This window comes from Crocodylus porosus, unplaced genomic scaffold (assembly GCF_001723895.1).
Source record: "Crocodylus porosus isolate Cpor-Errol unplaced genomic scaffold, CroPor_comp1, whole genome shotgun sequence".
Lineage (NCBI taxonomy): Eukaryota > Metazoa > Chordata > Crocodylia > Crocodylidae > Crocodylus > Crocodylus porosus.
The window spans coordinates 17,750,029-17,768,164 of record NW_017728912.1 but is presented as its reverse complement, the minus strand read 5'-3'; the positions used below and the strand labels follow the sequence as shown (position 1 = coordinate 17,768,164).

Here is an 18,136-nt window from a genome sequence, read left to right as displayed (position 1 = left end):
AGCCAGCTGGACTTCATGGAGGAGCACTGCATTTTTGGATCGAGTAGCTGTCAGCGGGTTGGAGAATGTACCTAAAGTGCGCTGGAGGTCTCTGGGGGATTCACCTTGATCTCAGGCTAAGGAACATTCCCAGCTTAATGACTACTGCGTGCATCCTTCACAACGTATGTGAAGTGAAGGGTGCAGCCATCCTGAAAATTGGCTTTTCTCTGAATGGATCCATGGGTAGGAAACCCCTGGTACTTTGAATAGTGCCTGGGCCAAGGCTGCATTCCCAGCTGAGTGTCCTGGACAAAGCCACCGACAGACCATTCTGATCAGGGAAACCTTGTCTGACTACTTTCTGGGACAACATTCTGTGGGATGGGAGAAGGTTCAGGGGATCTCTGAGTCGTTGTGAACTCTTCAATCGCCACCCTGTACCTTTTTAATATGTTTTTCCAAAACTTCAGTAAATATATTTTGCACTAACTGTTGGACTTAATGCTCCCTGATGTGGGCAGTGTGGAATGGAGAGGGAGACTGAGGAATGGAGCACCAGGAGATTCACAGGGCACCTTGAATCCTGTATTGGGAGTTTGTAAGGTCTGGCTGAGAGGGGGAAACCAAGGCACAGGCTGCTGGGTGAGTCAGGGTTGTGGGTGAGTCAGGGTTGTGGGTCAAGTTGAGGCCTGGACAGGAGGTACGAAGTGATACATTTCTTACCTGTGCAAACTTTATTTCTTCCAATAAGCTGTGCTAAATGTCCTGGGGGTGGTTTTGGATCCACCCAACTCTCTTACTACAGATCTCCCTGCTGGCTGGAAGGGTCCTTGGAGATGCTATGGTGTGGAAGCATGCCTCCCAGTCTGAGTCAGATGGTTTCAAGGAGCTCAATAGCTGCATCTCTGTGAGCAGATCTGAATTACTATTACTTGGGAGCTGGATGGGAGAAATAGGATCCCAAACCATTCTCACATCTCATCATTGAAGTTCAGGTAACTTTTTATAGCACTGCCCACCTAGTGCTGGGGTGCAGGCACATGGGTGGGTGACCCCCACTGTGAGTCACCCCTGAGCCATGAGCCACCCCAGAGTCCCTAGTCACTCCACCAGTTACCCTTTCCACTGGAGTTGCTGAAACTTTCCAGCCATTGGTAATGGGTTATCCATGTTCACTAGCTCCATGGGGGTCTCATCTGAGCTGTCTAATTGGAGCTGGGTTCGGGTGGTGAACACATCCACTGAGCAGGCAGCCACATCCTCTTCCACAGCTGCTTTGATAGGAGGCTGTAAAGAGGAGGCTGTAAAGAGGGGACTCTCTCATTGTTTTCATTGTTGCTATTACATTGCACCAGACCCGGGGGTAAGCAATGCATAATGTGGTGGTAAGCGACAGTGTAGTTCACTTTAAGGATCCTCAACCACTCTTTATGGTAGGGGAGTACAGTCCTTGCAATACTTGAGATCTTACTGGCATCCCTGCCCTGAACACACTGTAAATTCATGCACTTGATTTTAGTGCAGATTTGCTGCCAGTCCCACTGGTGTCCTCAAGCCACCATCTGAGCTGCAATGCACTTGTAGAACACCTGATTTTGTCAGCTGGCCTTCCTGCCTTTAGTGTTAGTGGTGATGGTTCTCTCCTTGTCCCAGATTGTGATGAGGTGAAGCAGCTCATCCTAAGTCCAGTTCATGGCCCTCTCACATTGTTCCATGGAGGACATTCTGTGGTTTGATTAAGTTCCTGAAGCTAAGTGATTGCTGTTTGCACTGGAGCACTCAAGCAGAAGTGGCAAGCCTCAGCAAACCTTGAGGTGTTCAGTAGGTGCTTTGGGTGGTGCCTTATGGGCCAGCATCTCATTCCCCTGGGTTGGGCAGGGGTGTTGCCTTGGGATTGGTATCACCCCTATAGGTGGTAGAGTTCAGATAGGTAGACGAGTGGACCTTTGGAGTAGAAGTTGCGGGGGGGCTGGAAGCAGTGCATTCTGGGTTGTTGAAGGACTGGAAATTGCTGGTATTATCTCCATAGTGCAGGCTGACAGTATCTGAACATGTGTTATGGACCTGTTCCCCCTGCTGCTGCCAGGTAAGCAGGGGGTGCCTCAACATGTTGGCATGGCCAGCATGGGGTTCCCAGCCATGGCACTGAGCCTCCCCACCTCACTCTACCATGGAGGCCCCAGAGGGAGGGCAGCAGGGCAGGTAGCCCCAAGCCCACAGCAGGCAGTCCGCATCCATCCTTAGCCCATGCACTAATCTGTGGAAGCATGTTCCTCCACCCCATAACTCCCACCCTGGGAGTGCACTCGGTGGCAGGGTGCTGGTCCCCCTACTACCCGTAAATGAGCCACCTGTGGCTCCATCCTGCTTCACCAGCTGGGCCTAAATTCCCATCCCAGCCCTAGGCCCCCTGTACCAGCCTGGTTGGGCAGCACCCCTACCCCCAGCCCTACTTCACTCTCTCCCTCCCCTTGGGGACCTGAATCTGCCCTCCCCCCATAGGCTTATCTGCAAGGAGCTGTGGGAGCTGTTCTCCATGCTGCCTGGCTGCCATGCATATGTGTGCATGTGCACATGCATGTGGCGCTTCCTGCCTGATGCCCCTCCTGCCGCTCCCCCCAACCCCAAGCAGCCCTTTGCAGGCTAGAACTCTGTCATTCCCCACTTTTTTATCCTTTAAAGGATAAAATCCACGTTTTTATGCAGCAAATGGAAAAGGCAAATCCCTGTTTAATCAGTCAACACTGTCAAGTGTCTTTGTGACTCCATTGTTTATTGTTCCCAAATGGGGTCATGACCCCAAGGTTGGGCACCCCTGCTCTAAAAGAAGCTGAACTTTTAACCAACCCATCTGGTGCCCTACATAGACAGCATGGGCACATGTGGTTGTGCGGATTGAGTGGCAGGAAAGGTATGCTTGAGTTTGAGCAATTGGATTTCAGTGACAGCTGATTTCAGTGAGAGAGTAAGCTGACGGAAATGATTGAAAGCTGTCTGATTGACAGTGAGTGACAGGCCCTTTACCTCAAAGGACTGAATGCTGAAAAGTGGAGTAAATGGAGCCTGTATAACCTGCACCTGGGTGCTGTGACAGTATGTCTGTATGAGATGTTCATTGTTGAGGTTTGTGACTGTGTGGGTGACTGTGTTGGTGTGAGGTAGTGTGTTCATGTGAGGTGCTTGTGCTTGTTAGCCTGAATAGTGTGTTGATGAGATCCTTGTGTGCTTTGTGTCAGCAACAGCAGACAGTAAATTAGAGTGAAACTTGCAACTGTGCTTCATGGAGAGCTAGAGTAGCAGCCTGCTCCAGCCTGTCTCCTCTGACCTCCTGGCTTTCCTATTATCTCTCTGGATCAACAACTGTTTTTTGATGCAGACTGTTTTGGATCTGTTGGCTTTTGTTTCATATTTTTCATGATACTGTTTAATCTTTATACTGTTTTGATAAACTGTTTGTATCCCTGTTATAATCCCTTTTTGTTCTCCACTCCTCCCTTTTACCCATTCCCTATTTTATTACCTTAATAAATTTCACTTCTTCTACTTTAATCTTTCGTTTTAATTCTCTGTGTGTGTGTGTCCAACTTCAGCAAAACTTAGGCTAGACTCCCACTCTTTCTGGGATCTTGGGACACTGTCAGAGATGGTCAGCCTAATATTAACCCAACTCCACTTGCATCACCTAGGACATAAATTTAGTTAGTGTTTAGTGCCTCATATTGGAGGTAGTAAATGTAATGTGCATTAGTAAAAGCACATTAATGCATGTATAGATGGGCCCATTGGATCCAAATCTTAAATTCAGGCACACAATAGTTTGGCACCCCTGGATGGATAAGTAAGGAGTTAATTTTACTAAACCATTACCACTTTGTTTGCCTGTCATCATCAAGCTTGAGACTAACCACATTAACAAACCAACATATTTCAAAGTTTTCATAGATTTCATAGACATTAGGGCTGGAAGGGACCTTGGAAGATCATCAAGTCCAGCCCCCTGCCGAAGGGGCAGGAAATCAGCTGTGTTCATAGGATCCCAGCAAGATAAGCACCCAAATTTCTCTTGAAGGTGTTCAGTGTAGGTGCTTGAACCACCTCCGATGGCAGGCTGTTCCAGACCTTGGTGGCTCGGACAGTAAAGAAATTCTTTCTTATGTCCAGCCTGAAATGGTCTTGCAGTAGTTTATAACAGTTTGACCTCCTCACCCTTGGGGAGTTCTGGTGAACAAATGTTCCCCCAGATACTAGTGGTCACCCCGATAAACTTATATGCGTCCATCGCATCATCCCTAAGTCTGCGCTTTTCCAGGCTAAAGAGCCCCATAGCTCTCAGCCTGTCATCGTAAGGTCTGTTTTCCTGACCTCTGATCATGTGCATGGTTCTCCTCTGGACTCTCTCAAGCTTCTCCATATCCTTTTTGAATTGAGGGACCCAAAACTGGACACAGTACTCCAGCTGCAGCCTCACCAAGGCCTAGTACCAGGGGAGAATGACATCCTGGGATTTACTTCAGAAGCATCCATGGATGCAAGCCAGTATTTTGCTCACTTTACTACCTGCAGCATCGCACTGAAGGCTCATGTTCATCTTGTGGTCAATGATGACCCCCAAGTCTCTTTCTTCCGTAGTGCTAGCCAGCATAGCACTGCCAAGCCTATAAGGATGCTGCAGGTTTTTCCTCCCAAGGTGGAGAACCTTGCATTGTTCAATGTTAAACACTATCAGGTTCTCGTCCTCCCATTTGCTGAGCCAGTCCAGGTCAGCCTGGATCACCCTCCTATCTTCAGGTGTGGATACTTTGCCCCAGAGTTTGGTGTCATCGGCGAACTTGGTCAGTCCACTTCTGACTCCAATGTCCACATCATTAATGAAGTTGTTGAACAATATGGGTCCAAGGACAGAGCCTTGGGGGACCCCACTGGTCACAGGGCAACATGATGATTGACTTCCGTTAACCACCACCATCTGGGTCTGACCATGGAGCCAATTTCCCAGGCAGGGGATCATGGTGGACCCAAGGCCACAGTTGGCCAGGTTTGTCAACAGGTGATCATGGGATACCAGATCGAAGGCTTTTTTAAAGTCAAGATATATGACATCAATCTCTTCTCCCTTGTCCAGGTGATAGATCACCTAGTCATAAAAGGAAATGAGATTGGTCAAGCAAGACCTACCCGCAACAGACCCGAGTTGACTATCCCTCAGGATGTTGGCATTGGCCAGTCCATTAAGGATGGCCTCTTTAATAAACTTTTCAAAGACCTTCCCTAGGATAGAGGTCAGGCTGATGGGCCTGTAGTTTCCCGGATCCACTTTCCTCCCTTTCTTGAACATAGGCACCACTTTGGCCTTCTTCCAGTCTTTGGGCACTTCACCAGTGTGCCATGAGTTCTCAAAGATCCATGCCAGGGGCTGGGCTATGATGGTCTCCTTGAGTACCCTGGGGTGTAGATTGTTGGGGCCAGCTGACTTGAAGGTATCCAGCTTCTCAAGGTGTTCCTTCATGAGGTCAGCACTGATTGAGGGCAGGGGATCTCCCTCACCCGGACCTCCCTGTCCCATAGTGGGCATGGGCATCCCATGGGACTGATGAAAGACCAACGCAAAGTACCCATTTAATAGGTTGGCTTTTTCCTGGGCATCAGTTGTCAAATGTCCCATCTGGCTTAGCAGCGGTCCAGTGTTGCCCTTGCTTTTCCTCTGGCTCCCCACATATCTGAAAAAGGACTTTTTATTGTCCTTGATACTCAAAGCTACCTGGAGTTCAGTTGCAGCCTTGGCTCTCCTAGTTTGCTCCCTGCTGGACCGGACCAGTGCAGAATATTCCTCCTTGGAGGTGAATTCCATCCTCCATCCTTTGTAGGCCTTTCTTTTTAGCCTCAGGATGTCTGCTAGGTCCCTGGAGAGCCAGAGGAGCTGCTGTGCCCTCTTGCTGCCTTTCCTCCAAGATGGAATAGAATTAGCTTGTGCATTGATGATTGCTCCTTTGAGGAGGAACCACTCTTCCTGAACTCCCCTCCCCCTGGGGCCATGGTCCCTTAGGGCCTCACTGACAAGCCTCCTGAGCTTGTCAAATTCAGCTTTCCTGAAGTCAAGGACTTCCGTGTTACTGACTGACTTGCCAGCTTTACAGCAGACGGGAAGGTGATCAGCTCGTGGTCACTGTCACCCAGCTTCAAATTGATCTCTAAGTTGCCGATTAGGTCATCTCCCGTTGCCAATACCAGGCTGAGCAGCACTTCTTGAGTCAGGTAGAGATCATCCATGCATGATAGGAGTTAATATTAACTGGGCTTATATTAACAGAAGTTTGATTAGTTTCTTGTTGGTCATTAAAGGGTTAATAGGACATTGATGTTGTTTTGGTGCTTGGATTTCTGGGATACTTTTGAATTTTGTTGGTAGTTATTGTTATTGTGGTGAGGTGTGGTTGACATGCAGTTGGTTACTGAAGAAAGTGTATGCACTCCATAGTTAGGGAGTTTGAGGATTGGTTGGAGCTGGTGATACTGAAAAAGAACTTCTGGCACTTCCCACTCCTACAGTTGCACTTTTGGAATGCTGCTAGCCTTAGGGGTACTGAGAACATTTATGGAAGGAGAGTAGCAAGCATACACATTCCCAGCTAAAAAAGGCCAGCATCATGGGCGTTTTTGCATGCAACCGTGAGATATCAAGGAAAGCCAAACAAGAGATTGAGTGTGCTAATGCACTGAGGATGGAGATTGGTTTAAAAATTCAGTAAAGGAGATTACTGAGGAAAAGGATTCGGAAATTGAACATTTGAAAAACCAGATTAGCACCCTCTGGGCCAATTCATGGAAGGACACTAGTCATACTGTAGAACTTAAGCACATTCATAAATTTGAACAGGAGGGTTGTTGTGTGGAAAGGGAGAAGAAAGCATGGCATAGCAAGGCACTCAACTTGCAAGCAGCTTTCCAGCTAAAAAGTGAAGTATTTAGTACACTGGAGGCAGATCACTGTGGCTGTAAGAAAGCTATTAAAGCCCTGGAGATGAAGCTGTTTATGGTTTGTGGAATGCTTTCAATATATCAGAAGGTGCTGGAAGTACCTCTGAGGTTAGTAGTGATCCAGAAAGTGGCATAAGTTGTAGTTTGTTTACTCACTGTGATCGTAAGGTTGAAGCTAAGGAACTTAGCATCATGGGCATCATGGACATAGTTGTTACTGGAAACCAGATCTGTTGAGGTACCACCAAGATGTTTGTCTCCAAAGGAACCTAGAGTGGCACCATCAGCACCTATGGCTTCTCTTTGGACAAAGGAGGTTATGAGGCTAGGCGTAAGAAGAAAAGCAGAGACTGTTCAAACCACCACTCCATTTACCTGAGATCAGCCCCAAGCTATAGGGCAGGGTTTGTCAACTGGGGGTACGTGTAACCCCAGGGGTACTTGAGAAAGCCCTAGGGGAATGGAGCGCTGCCACACACCATCCTGCATCGATGTGCATGTGCTGCCACATAGGCACTGCTTGCATGGCCAAATGCAGGAGGCGGGGGAAGAAGCTTAGCTGCACCATCCCAGCCCCTGCTCTGCATCTGGCTGCCAGGGGTACACTAATCCAAAAAGGCTGAAAACCTCTGCTATAGGGAAAAGATTAGGGCCATTGAAACATAAATCTGTTATAAGTTGGCTTGTTGATATTATGGCTGTAAATTCTGTTAATCGGGATACTGTGAGTGATGTAAACTGACCTCATACAAGAATGAATGGAGATTTTTCAGCATTCCCAATTCAGATCAGAAATAGAGCCTATAAGTACATCGGGGTGTGCATCAGGATCTGGGGGGAACATCTGTTCACCAGAGCGTCCCAAGGGATGACAAGAACCAACAGTCACAAACTCCTCCAAGACCATTTTAGGCTGGACATAAGGAAAAACTTCTTTACTGTCCAAGCCCGCAAGGCCTGGAATAGCTTCCTCCAGAGGTGGAGCAAGCACCTACTCTGGACTCCTTTAAGAAGCATTTGGAGGCTTATCTTGCTGGGATTCTTTGACCCCAGCTGACTTCCTGTCCTTGCGGCAGGGGGCTAGACTCGATGATCTACCGAGGTCCCTTCCAGCCCTAACATCTATGAAATCTATGAACAGTTGTAGACACCGATATGATTAGAGATGCTATATTAGATTTTTACTTCTTTTTGCTTCTTCTGGGACTTAAATTTGGAGGTTCCTGGCTAAAGGAGCTTGTCCTCCCACTCTGGGTCAGAATGATCATCATATTTGGTGTCAGAAAATAATTTTATCCCATGATCAGAAGGGTATGTACTGTTGGGGGTGGGGTTGCCCCCTCTGTAGTGTGGGGTGTGTCCTTTACTTGGGATCTCTTTAGCATATATTAAACGTTTTACAGAAGCAGGTGTTGGCTGCTGTGGTCCCCCTGCTTCACCTGTGTCTTGTGTTGTGTCAGGGTAGATTGTATAGTTTTGCTAAGAAGTTAGACAATGGATTTGCATAGGATGGTTTGGCTAGGGATGATCCTGCATCAGGTAGGGTTGATCTAGATAACCTTCCAGCCCTACTTTTCCACACTTGTATGATTTCAGACTAACACAGCTAACTGCACCTCTTTATACTTTTTTTTCATTTTGTTTATAATTCCCTTCTTTAAAATGCCTAACATTGTATTAGCTATATTATTAACAGCTAGTACAGAACCCAGTACTCTGTACATATAATCTAAGTTATTTTCCCCCCATATGGACTTGTTGACACTGAAGCCCAAATGCCATTTTTTGCACACTCAGTTTACTTTGTGAGGAAGTGAATGTGAATTGAGGAACAGAACTGTGGAACTGCATTTTACAGGACTGTTCCCTAAACTCTGCAACTGAGATTTCAGCTATCTCCTGACTGCAAGGTGGGGAGGGACGTTGGGGGTCGGAGTCTGCCTTACAGGAAACCTCTGGCTCTGATCTATATCCTCAGTGGGACAAACAGCCTGGGCATAAGAGTTTTGCCTGTGGAGGGTAGAAATCCAGCTTGCAGTGAAAACACAACCATATAGGCTGATCTAGATCTTTAATATTAAGTTGTAGTACGGGATAGTGTCTAGGAGCCTTAATCCTTGACTAGGACCCCATTGTGCTCAATGCTGTACAAACACAAAATAAAAGGACCTTAGTCTAAAACGTACTATATCACCTTTGATCAAGCATCTTTCCTTTGCTCTCTTCTCCTTGTCTTTGCTGTATGCAGTTTGTAAAGGATCTAAGTACTATTAAATAGCTGCTGTGGGAAACTTCCAGCCCATGTTGATTTTACTACTTTTGCATTTGCCTAGAAGTAAGACACTCTATAGTGAAGAGATGGCAATTCAAAAAAAAAAAAAAAAGAGAGATAAATCAAGTGATTCTTTTTTTAACAATGTGAGGAAATATTTTGGTGCTTAAAAAACTGATTCTGCCTGAAGACTCCAACTGTCAGCATTGATCTGGATGCATGGTAGTCACCTCTGATTAAACTTAGCTATGTGTGCTGCATGACCTTAAAACCTAGAAAAGAGCTGACCTCAGTATCTTCAGCAGAAAAATGCCTCGCAATAATTGTCTCACACTCTGAAGGAAATGGCCACCTCCATTACATACATTCCAACTTTAATGGAAAATTGAAAAACTTTAGTAAGCTCAGAGGATGTTTTCTTACTATTAATTAGAGAAGTAATGAATTGTAAGTGACACTACACTTCGCACTTCGCACCTCAGGGAGTTTAGCAGTATGAATAATTGTTTCAGTGTCTAAGGATGTGATGCCTAAATAGTCTAGTTCAAAAAAGTAACACTGTGACATGTCCTATGTATATTAACTTCATCTTCTCAGAGCATCTGTTGTGCAGTGTCATTCCAGAATTAAACCAATCAATGCACTGAGGCCCTCTTTTAAAATCCAGATGACTAGACTCTCCACTACTTATATCTCCCTTCCAGTAGTTGGTACTCTATTTTACTGACATTTTAATCTACTGACTCCCAAATATGCCCACTATTGTGTGGGAAAATGTTAGGATAGATAGTTTAATTATCTTGTATTTTAGCTCTATAAAGAGGGTTCCCTGCCCTAGAAGTTAGTCATATGAACATATTTTGACACTTCAATTTGTAGTTGGATTTAAATGGACAATAGGAGAATATTCTGTGTTCAAACAAAGGATATACTTTACAGGTAACTTCAAGATTGATACTATTGATATATGAGCTACAAATAAAACCAAAATGATTGGTAGTCATTCAGAGAAAATCAGAATTATTGTTCAGAATATTCCTGATCAGTTCTCTAGGGAAATTCTGTAGTTCTCAGATTTGGTTCCTTTGGCCTTTAGGCCCATTTTTTCCATCAGTCCTGAGTCAAAAACTGCCTCTGAGAGGGATTGGATAAGAGCAGGACTTTAGTCTGCATGAATACATATATCCAGAGTCACGTTGACCTGGCAGTTAGAAGTAGCAGAAGTGTAAGAAGAACTTTCTAAACACAGTTCCAAATCTTAGAGCCGTGCCATATTTATTACTTTGAAGCTAAGGGAACTGTACCACAGTTTTAAGCCAAAAAATCTTCCAGTTGTACAAAACTTCCTATTTCCTCCATTTTAGACATTCTTCTCTCTCTGTTCCTCCATTCTTTTAGTCTCTTTCTAAGAAAACAATTACCCTAAAATCAATTAGAAAAGACAGGAATTTACATGATTAAAAGTCCTCGAGGAATGATATAAACTGTGAGCTTATGGGATAGGCAATGCGTTTCTCAGTGATGAACACCAGTTCAGCCAAAGCCAACAAAAGATGATGCCTCGGGACATGCTCGAATGGTTTTTTTGGTTACAGTAAATTCAAAGAACTTGTACAGGCATTCTGCTTTGAGATTATTGGAACTATTGGTTTTCTCAAATCCATTAAGACATAGGAAGGACAAATGACTGAAGAATCTTATCTTGGCAAGACAATGTGCACTGAGCAGAATGCCAAGATAAGAACCAGAATAAATCCATGTAATAAACATAATCTATCTGAGATGTGTGCTGTTGCAAAGTGGCCTATGGTGCTAAGCTTGTAGCAAAACCAAAGATGGAACAATTTGCTTAAAAAATGTCTTTATTACTGTTATTGGTGTGCATTTTGCTTTAAAATACAGCCATATACACATGCACATGAACAGATCCAACAGACTATTCATATGCACAGGTAAGGTGTAGTAAATGATCACAGGATCTAATTTAACATATGAATAGTGTCATGAGTAGCAAATACAGGAGATATGGCATCAGTGGGATACAATAAACAGCAGATTTGTCTCATTTATGTATTGCTAACATTGCCTCTCTATTTAGCAAATACATAAATGAGACAAATCTGCTGTTTATTGTATCCCACTGATTCCACATTAAATGACAGACAGGAGTAGCAGTGGAGGTTTCATGAAGAATAGTAGTAGAAAGTACATTGAAAAAAGAGTTAAATAAATAAAGCAGGAGCAGGTGGTATCACCTAGGCTACTCCAAATTTTGAGGCTGTATGTATATAGTTTTAAAGAATTGTGGGAAGAAATAAAGGGAACATTGAGACAAGCAGATTTAGCAGAGAGTGTAAGAAGGAAACGAGCAGAGAAGCAGAAAAAACAGTGAGAGTAGGTAGTAACAATAAGACTATTGCAGCTACAAAGGGGATCCCTTGAGGAAAACCAAGCTTAGATTAGTGGGAGCAGGTGGCATGGTTGGGTGAAAGAGCTAATGACTAGCAGTGACCTCAGAGGTGAGCAACAGTTAAAGGGAACAGTGTTTTAGGGAGAGAAATGTATTCAGAGCTGGAAGAAAGGATGTTTCAGTAAAGAAGTATAGCAGGCCCTGTTTAGGCCTTGTAAGGAAGGTCCATGTTTGAACTGATGAGAAGAGTAGACAACCAGAGAGGCAATACACAAGTATATGAAATATATGCAAAATAACATAATTAAAGGATGCATTTTTATGCAAAAGCAGAGAGGCTTTAGATGGATGTGCCTTTCTTGCATCTGATAATTCCAAGTTAATGCTGACTGGCTTCCTGTGTAGTCAATGATGCTTCCTTCCTGTGCTTCTGCACTTAATGTGGAGGAAAGATATATCTGCACCTTCCCTGTCTAAAGCACAGCTGCACAGGGCAACCATAAGTTGGCATAAAGCAGGCTTTAATAACATCTGTGGGGAAAGTCTATACTCTACACTTTAGTCTATAATTACACAGCTTTAAAAGTATCTGCAATGTCTTGCTGACCTAAAATTATACAAATCACAAATTACACAAATTTGGTTTCATTCAGGAAACATTTCTGCACATGGTGGAATTCCCTTACTCTGCTTTAATGAACAAGCAGTTTACTAACATTTTTAATACCACCACAATGAGCAGGGAGGTTAGTTCCAACATAGTTCACAATGGTTATACTTTCTAATGTGTTGCTTTTAAACTCCTCTTCTGCCTCATCAGCTCCTCATCTCCAATTTTTAAATGGACTTAAAATATACACTAGCAAAATAGAGAATTTGAAAAGGTGAAAGCAGGGTGAAATGTACATCACAATGGTATCTTATGTCACAAAACATTGAAACTTCTTTATTTCACTGTGATGATCTAGTTCCTATTTCTATCACTGCTGCACTGGATGGAATTGGATCTGTTTTCTTATTCTGTGTCAAAAGCCTTGTACTGCTAATAGATTATTTGGTTTAAATTGCTGGGGACTTGTTGTTTTTAGAGCACTGAGTTTTAAACTAATGGTTCCTCCCCCACCTCCCCCTTCTAATCTTAATGCTATTGCATGAAGATATGGTAATAATGACAGCCAGAAAGTCTTCAGTGGCCAGGGGAGCTATTATAGAATGAATGATCTACTAAATAGCCTTACTGGCCATGTCTACATAAAACACTAACTGCGCAGTCATTACTGCACAGTAATTTAGTACTTGCATAGATTCATAGATTGTTAGGAGCTGGAAGGGACCTTGTAAATCATTGGGTCCAATCCCCCTGCACTAGGCAGGAAAAGACCACTGGGGTCAAGTTACCCCAGCGAGGTAACTGTATAAGTCTCCTTTTGAAGATTTCCAGGGTAGGTGACTGCATCACCACTGGAGGGAGTTTATTCCACAGTTTGGACACCGTGACTGTGAAGGAGTTTTTCCCAGAATTGAGCCTAAAGCGGCCTTCCAGGAGTCTGTATCCATTGCTCCTGGTCTTCCCCAGGCGTGCCCTGGTGAACATCTGTTCACCGAATTCTTGATGTACTCCTCTGATGTAATGGTAAGCTGCTATCAAGTCCCCTCTCAGCCTTCTCTTTTATAGGCTGAAGAGGCCCAAGTCCTTCAGCCTCTCCTTATATAGCTTATCTTGCAAGTCCCTGACCATACAGGTGTCTTTTCTCTGGACCCTCTCAAGTTTTTCCATGTCCTTGTTGAAGTGTGGTGCCCAGAACTTGTATAAACAAGTACTAAATAACTCTGAGCACTGATGAACAACTTTTTTGTAATGCTGCTGCACAGTAGCCTAATACTACTGTACAGTAGTGTTGTGTCACGGTTTCTGCCACATGACACTACTGCACTGTAGTATCGGGCTACAGTGTAGTCAGCATTTCATGTAGACGTGGCCACTGTTTGCATTATTGTCAACTGCAAGCTGTAGGCTACTCTTCTGATATGCCATAAAAGACAGTATCTTGTGCTTTCCAGTACTCTTTGAGCACTAGATACAACTTATGAATACCTGCCAATTTTGACAACTACTTTATTTCTCTTAATACTGTACTAATGTGCTAATTCCTTAGGAAATAGCATGAAGCTAAATTCCAGTGATCCCTTCTGAAACTTGCATCATAATTCTCTTAAGTTGTGCTGACATGCCTCATCTTTTCTAATTTACTTATGGTTATTTTTATCTCTCTCCTTGCCCTGACTCCCAACCCTTACCATCACTTTTTGTATGCAATCACTGTAATGTGCCTTCAAGACTGACCTCATATATCTGGTGGGGGGGAACATCAGAGATCACCTATTATTAATGTATTATATTCCTCCCACCTTCTACTGCTCATCATTATGATAGCAATTTCTTTTTCTAGCTTTCTATATCTGCTTGCCAGTGGTGACAGACAGCAAACTAAGCAATGAATTAACCCCTTCACTGCTGACTTCTTAAGAGAGTATCCATTCAACTGAATGGAAAGCTGAACAGTTAGTCCCTAGTCCACTATATTTCTATCCAGACCTCCAAAGCCTATTTTGTGGATGCAGATACAGTCCATGCAGGAAATATGACTGGATATTTCTTTTGATGCTGGAATATTCACAGCCCTTCACCAAGGAACTCAAGGAGGAAGCAAAATGCTATGGCACTGCTTCCATATAAGGCCTATTGAGTCCAAAGCTATGTCTCACATTGTGGTCCATAGACATTTTGTGGACTTTCCAGAGAGTTACTGACAACTCTTAAGTCAGTACCACCTGTCTCCACCCCTACCACCTTGATAGCAGCACAATAACACCTGCTTATATAGTTTCTTGTAATTATGCTTTTCTTAGTGCAGTCACAGACTTCACCATTGCATATGGCAATCAGGCTGGGCAAATTGGCATGTGGGGGATGACATTCGGAAATGTACTAAGTATTAAATGTTCTTTTTACATGTTAACATGAAGAGTTTCTTTATCAGGAGGGTGAGAAATTATCATACAGTGTTTCAGAGACCTCCAATATTTGAATCATTAATGTTTGCTAATTCATGAAAGATGCAATATAGTTTCACACTTTTTCTCCCTTCTCCAACTTCAATTTCCATAGGGACAAAAACATATTTACTCATATAAATAACAATGTAAAATGAGATACAGTGGCAATAACTATGCTGACTTGCCCAGGAAGCCTGTTAGAAGTGGATGGGGCTTTCAAGAGCTTAGTATGAGCAACTAATTCCTGAAGAGTTCTGAAGTGTAGGGTGCTGCATGGTATTACTCTGCATCCTTTGTATTTTAGGGTATATATGATTTGTATAAATGGAGATTTAGGGAGGAAGCATGGAGCGTGGTGTTGTCAACATATTGACAGCACTCAGAGGTGTATCTCATGCAAGTCTGACAGTGCAGTTGAACACTGCTGCCTAGCTCAGACTGAGGCATGGGTGGAGAAGAAGCTAGCAACAGCTCAACTCAGGCAATACTGAGCCATTGAGGGAAGCAACCAGAGGAAGTGTAGGAGGTAATATCAGTTCCTTTTATTTAAGAGGCATGGTTCATGTTACCTACTAGGGAACACAATTTGGGGATTATTTTTGAATCTCAGTTGCTTTTGTAATATGATCAAGCATTAACTCAGCCAGATGCATATGATTAAAATCTAAGAGACTGCAAACTTTTTTTGGATAGAAACCTAGTAACAAAATTAGATAACTGTGGCCACAAGATTAAGTTGCATCTACTTTATATAAAGCTACATTTTAAAAACATTTGGAGACATGTTCATATAGAATGCATCAGCCTGCTTATTAGGTGAAGTGTCTTGTTGGAGAATGGGGTGTTGGTTGTATGGGGTGCTGGTCTAATAAAAGTTATCATATTTATCCAAAGAACTTTGTCTGCCTTGTTGAAGAATGATACCACGGCCTCAGCAAAGTTTAAGACGGTGGTTATGCCTCTAATGGTTTGCAACGTACCAATTTTAAGAGTGTTGTGTTAGAATCTCCTTCTCATAAAAGAAAGGGGCAGTTCCCTGGATTCAAAATAGCGTGAATGTGGTAACCTGCTAAAGACATCTGTAGGGAATTTGGAAATGGATGAGGGAAACAGTGAAAATTTTTCAGCGGCTGGTTGGTTGATTGAATTTCTGCTGAATTGATCATGTTGTCATTGCTGAGACTTAAATTGTATTAGTATGATAGGGTGATGAGAGATTTGGATCTAAATAAATATGCTAATGCCATTAATCTTTTAAGCATGTACAGGGTAGACTAGATCTCTTCAGAAGTCTGAGCTGAGACTGATTTGATTGCTATGGACTATAGGTTTTTTTGAGCTGACAAGTCCTGCACAATAACTTTGTTCACATATTCTACGATTCTGTCCTACCTGCTTGCTCAGGTAAAAAACTTTTCCATAAATGTCCTCCTTTTTTCTGGAGGCTGATTGCAACAGCAGTTCTAAACCTTGTTTTGTTTCCAGGAGTTTTTACGCACCATATCACCCACAAGCATCATCATAATGATCTTTGTTTTAAAGATCACTGCCAAATAAGGCAATTAAGACAATCTAGGCCCCACAAATCTTACAGGTTAAAAATCAGTCACAGCACTAACCATTCACTTACTATTTTGAGACGCTATGAGCAAAAAAATAGTATATAATCATATGCAGTGTCAGACTCTGTTCCTCTTGAATGCTCATTTGTAATGGATGATTTCTTCCGATGTCAACAATACACTATGCCCTAGTCAGAATAACCTAATTTTCCTCCTCACCTCTTGGCTCAGCTACTATACAGCATGTAAAATAATACATCCTCTACTTGAATTTTAAAAGCTAAGGTTCATACAGAATTGGCACACCCCAATTAAGCGTGTGTGTGTGTACGTGCATGCGCGCGCGTGCACTATTTTTTCCAAAAACAGATCGAGCCCTGGGTCCTGATCTTAAGCATTCAGTAAGCAAGGCCTGTGCAGGAAGGGAAACCACCTTTCCTGATTTGCTTCCCCTCTGTCAGCCATGAGCCATTGGCCACCTGCAGCTGAGGCTTCAGGTTGAAACCCAGATACTCTCAAAAGAGTTTGACCTGTCAGATTCCAATAAATGAGGAATGGTGTTAAGTCTAAACCTCTTGATTAACTATTGCAGTGGTTCTCAAGCCTTTTAGACAGACTTTCAAGGCACCTCTCCATAACTTATCTAAAGTTATCAGCATCCCACTTCAAAACGCTCATTTCACTTGTTTTTTGACGATACAAAACCGCAAGCACAGTTCTCCTGTGCTAAAAAACTCTGAAAAACCAACACAAGTCAAAATGTTTTGCAGATTCCTAATCGCCATCTCTGGCTTTTGTCTTGTCATGTTAAGCATCTTTTTTATATATATATTTATTGTTTATTTTAAATTTTTCGTATTCCAAGCCAAAATTGCCCAATCAAATTCCAAATCTGTGAGTCAGTCCAGAACCATAAGTGGCCCTACAACTGGCAAACATCCTCCACCCCCATCTGGGATTTCAGATGTTTCCAAATCCTTTGGCAGGCATCCTACTTGCAGGCCCAAGCCCAGAGGCTTGGGGTTCGGATGCCCCCAAACTTTGCCTGCCCTCAGCTATAAGGCTGCAGGAGCAAGTCTGGGGGGAGTCTCCCCTTTCAGTAAAGTGGGCATAAAGCCAAGACCTTCCCACTCCAGTAGCTAAGTGGGAAGTTTACTATACATTACCTTGGTAAGTACTATTCCCGTGCCAGGAGAGCAGTCTTCCCCAGGTACAACTAGGAAGATCGCCTCAGGGTCCTGGTGTTTCCCTTGCCAGGCAGGCATAGGACTACGCTTGATCTAAGCCCGCAAGCATATACACACCGAACAGTGTTAATAATGGCCTCCCAGGGCCCCAAGAACAAGCTCTGTCTGGTGCCTTTCCCCCCTCCTCTCACTCTGAAAACAGGGAGTGCTGGCAGAACCCAGGGCTATGGGTCCCTGGCTATGGGAACCTGGATTCCCCTCTCCTCTGGGTGAACTTCTGTCTGGTCCGGGATAACAGTTATAACTCAGAGCGCTTTGTAGAAACCGTTCTGAGTGGCAGCTGCAAGCTGCACTGCTGTCTGCACCCTGTGGCATGTGGGTCCAGAACCACCAGGCTGTCATCCATATGACGTCCCTTATTTTTAATTCCCAAGCAGGTAGGGCACATCCCTCCCGGTGAAGGGTCTCACAGAGCTTGAAGTACTGTTGACATGGTGCCGCGAATCAAACGGGTGGTAAATAAAGGCTTTCTCACAGTGACACCTACGTGCGGGTGGGAGGCGCATGCAGGGCCCGTCAGCCCTGATGCTGGGAAAGGCTCCCAGTGCTATGGCACAGCCTCACAAACCTGGGCGGGGAGGAACTGAGGGGGGGCTGCGATGACATCTGCACACCAGACGGAGATGACAGT

General features: G+C 43.9%; 1 protein-coding gene across 1 annotated transcript in view; it reads left to right on the top strand.

The window, feature by feature from the left end:
• The first annotated feature begins 2,961 nt into the window (after positions 1-2,961).
• Positions 2,962-18,136, top strand: part of AP1AR (adaptor related protein complex 1 associated regulatory protein) — a 50,485-nt gene continuing 35,310 nt past the window's right edge. Inside the window, exon 1 of the mRNA XM_019533961.1 lies at positions 2,962-2,986. Coding sequence (XP_019389506.1) covers positions 2,962-2,986 — 25 coding nt within the window. The remainder of the gene's footprint in view (positions 2,987-18,136) is intronic.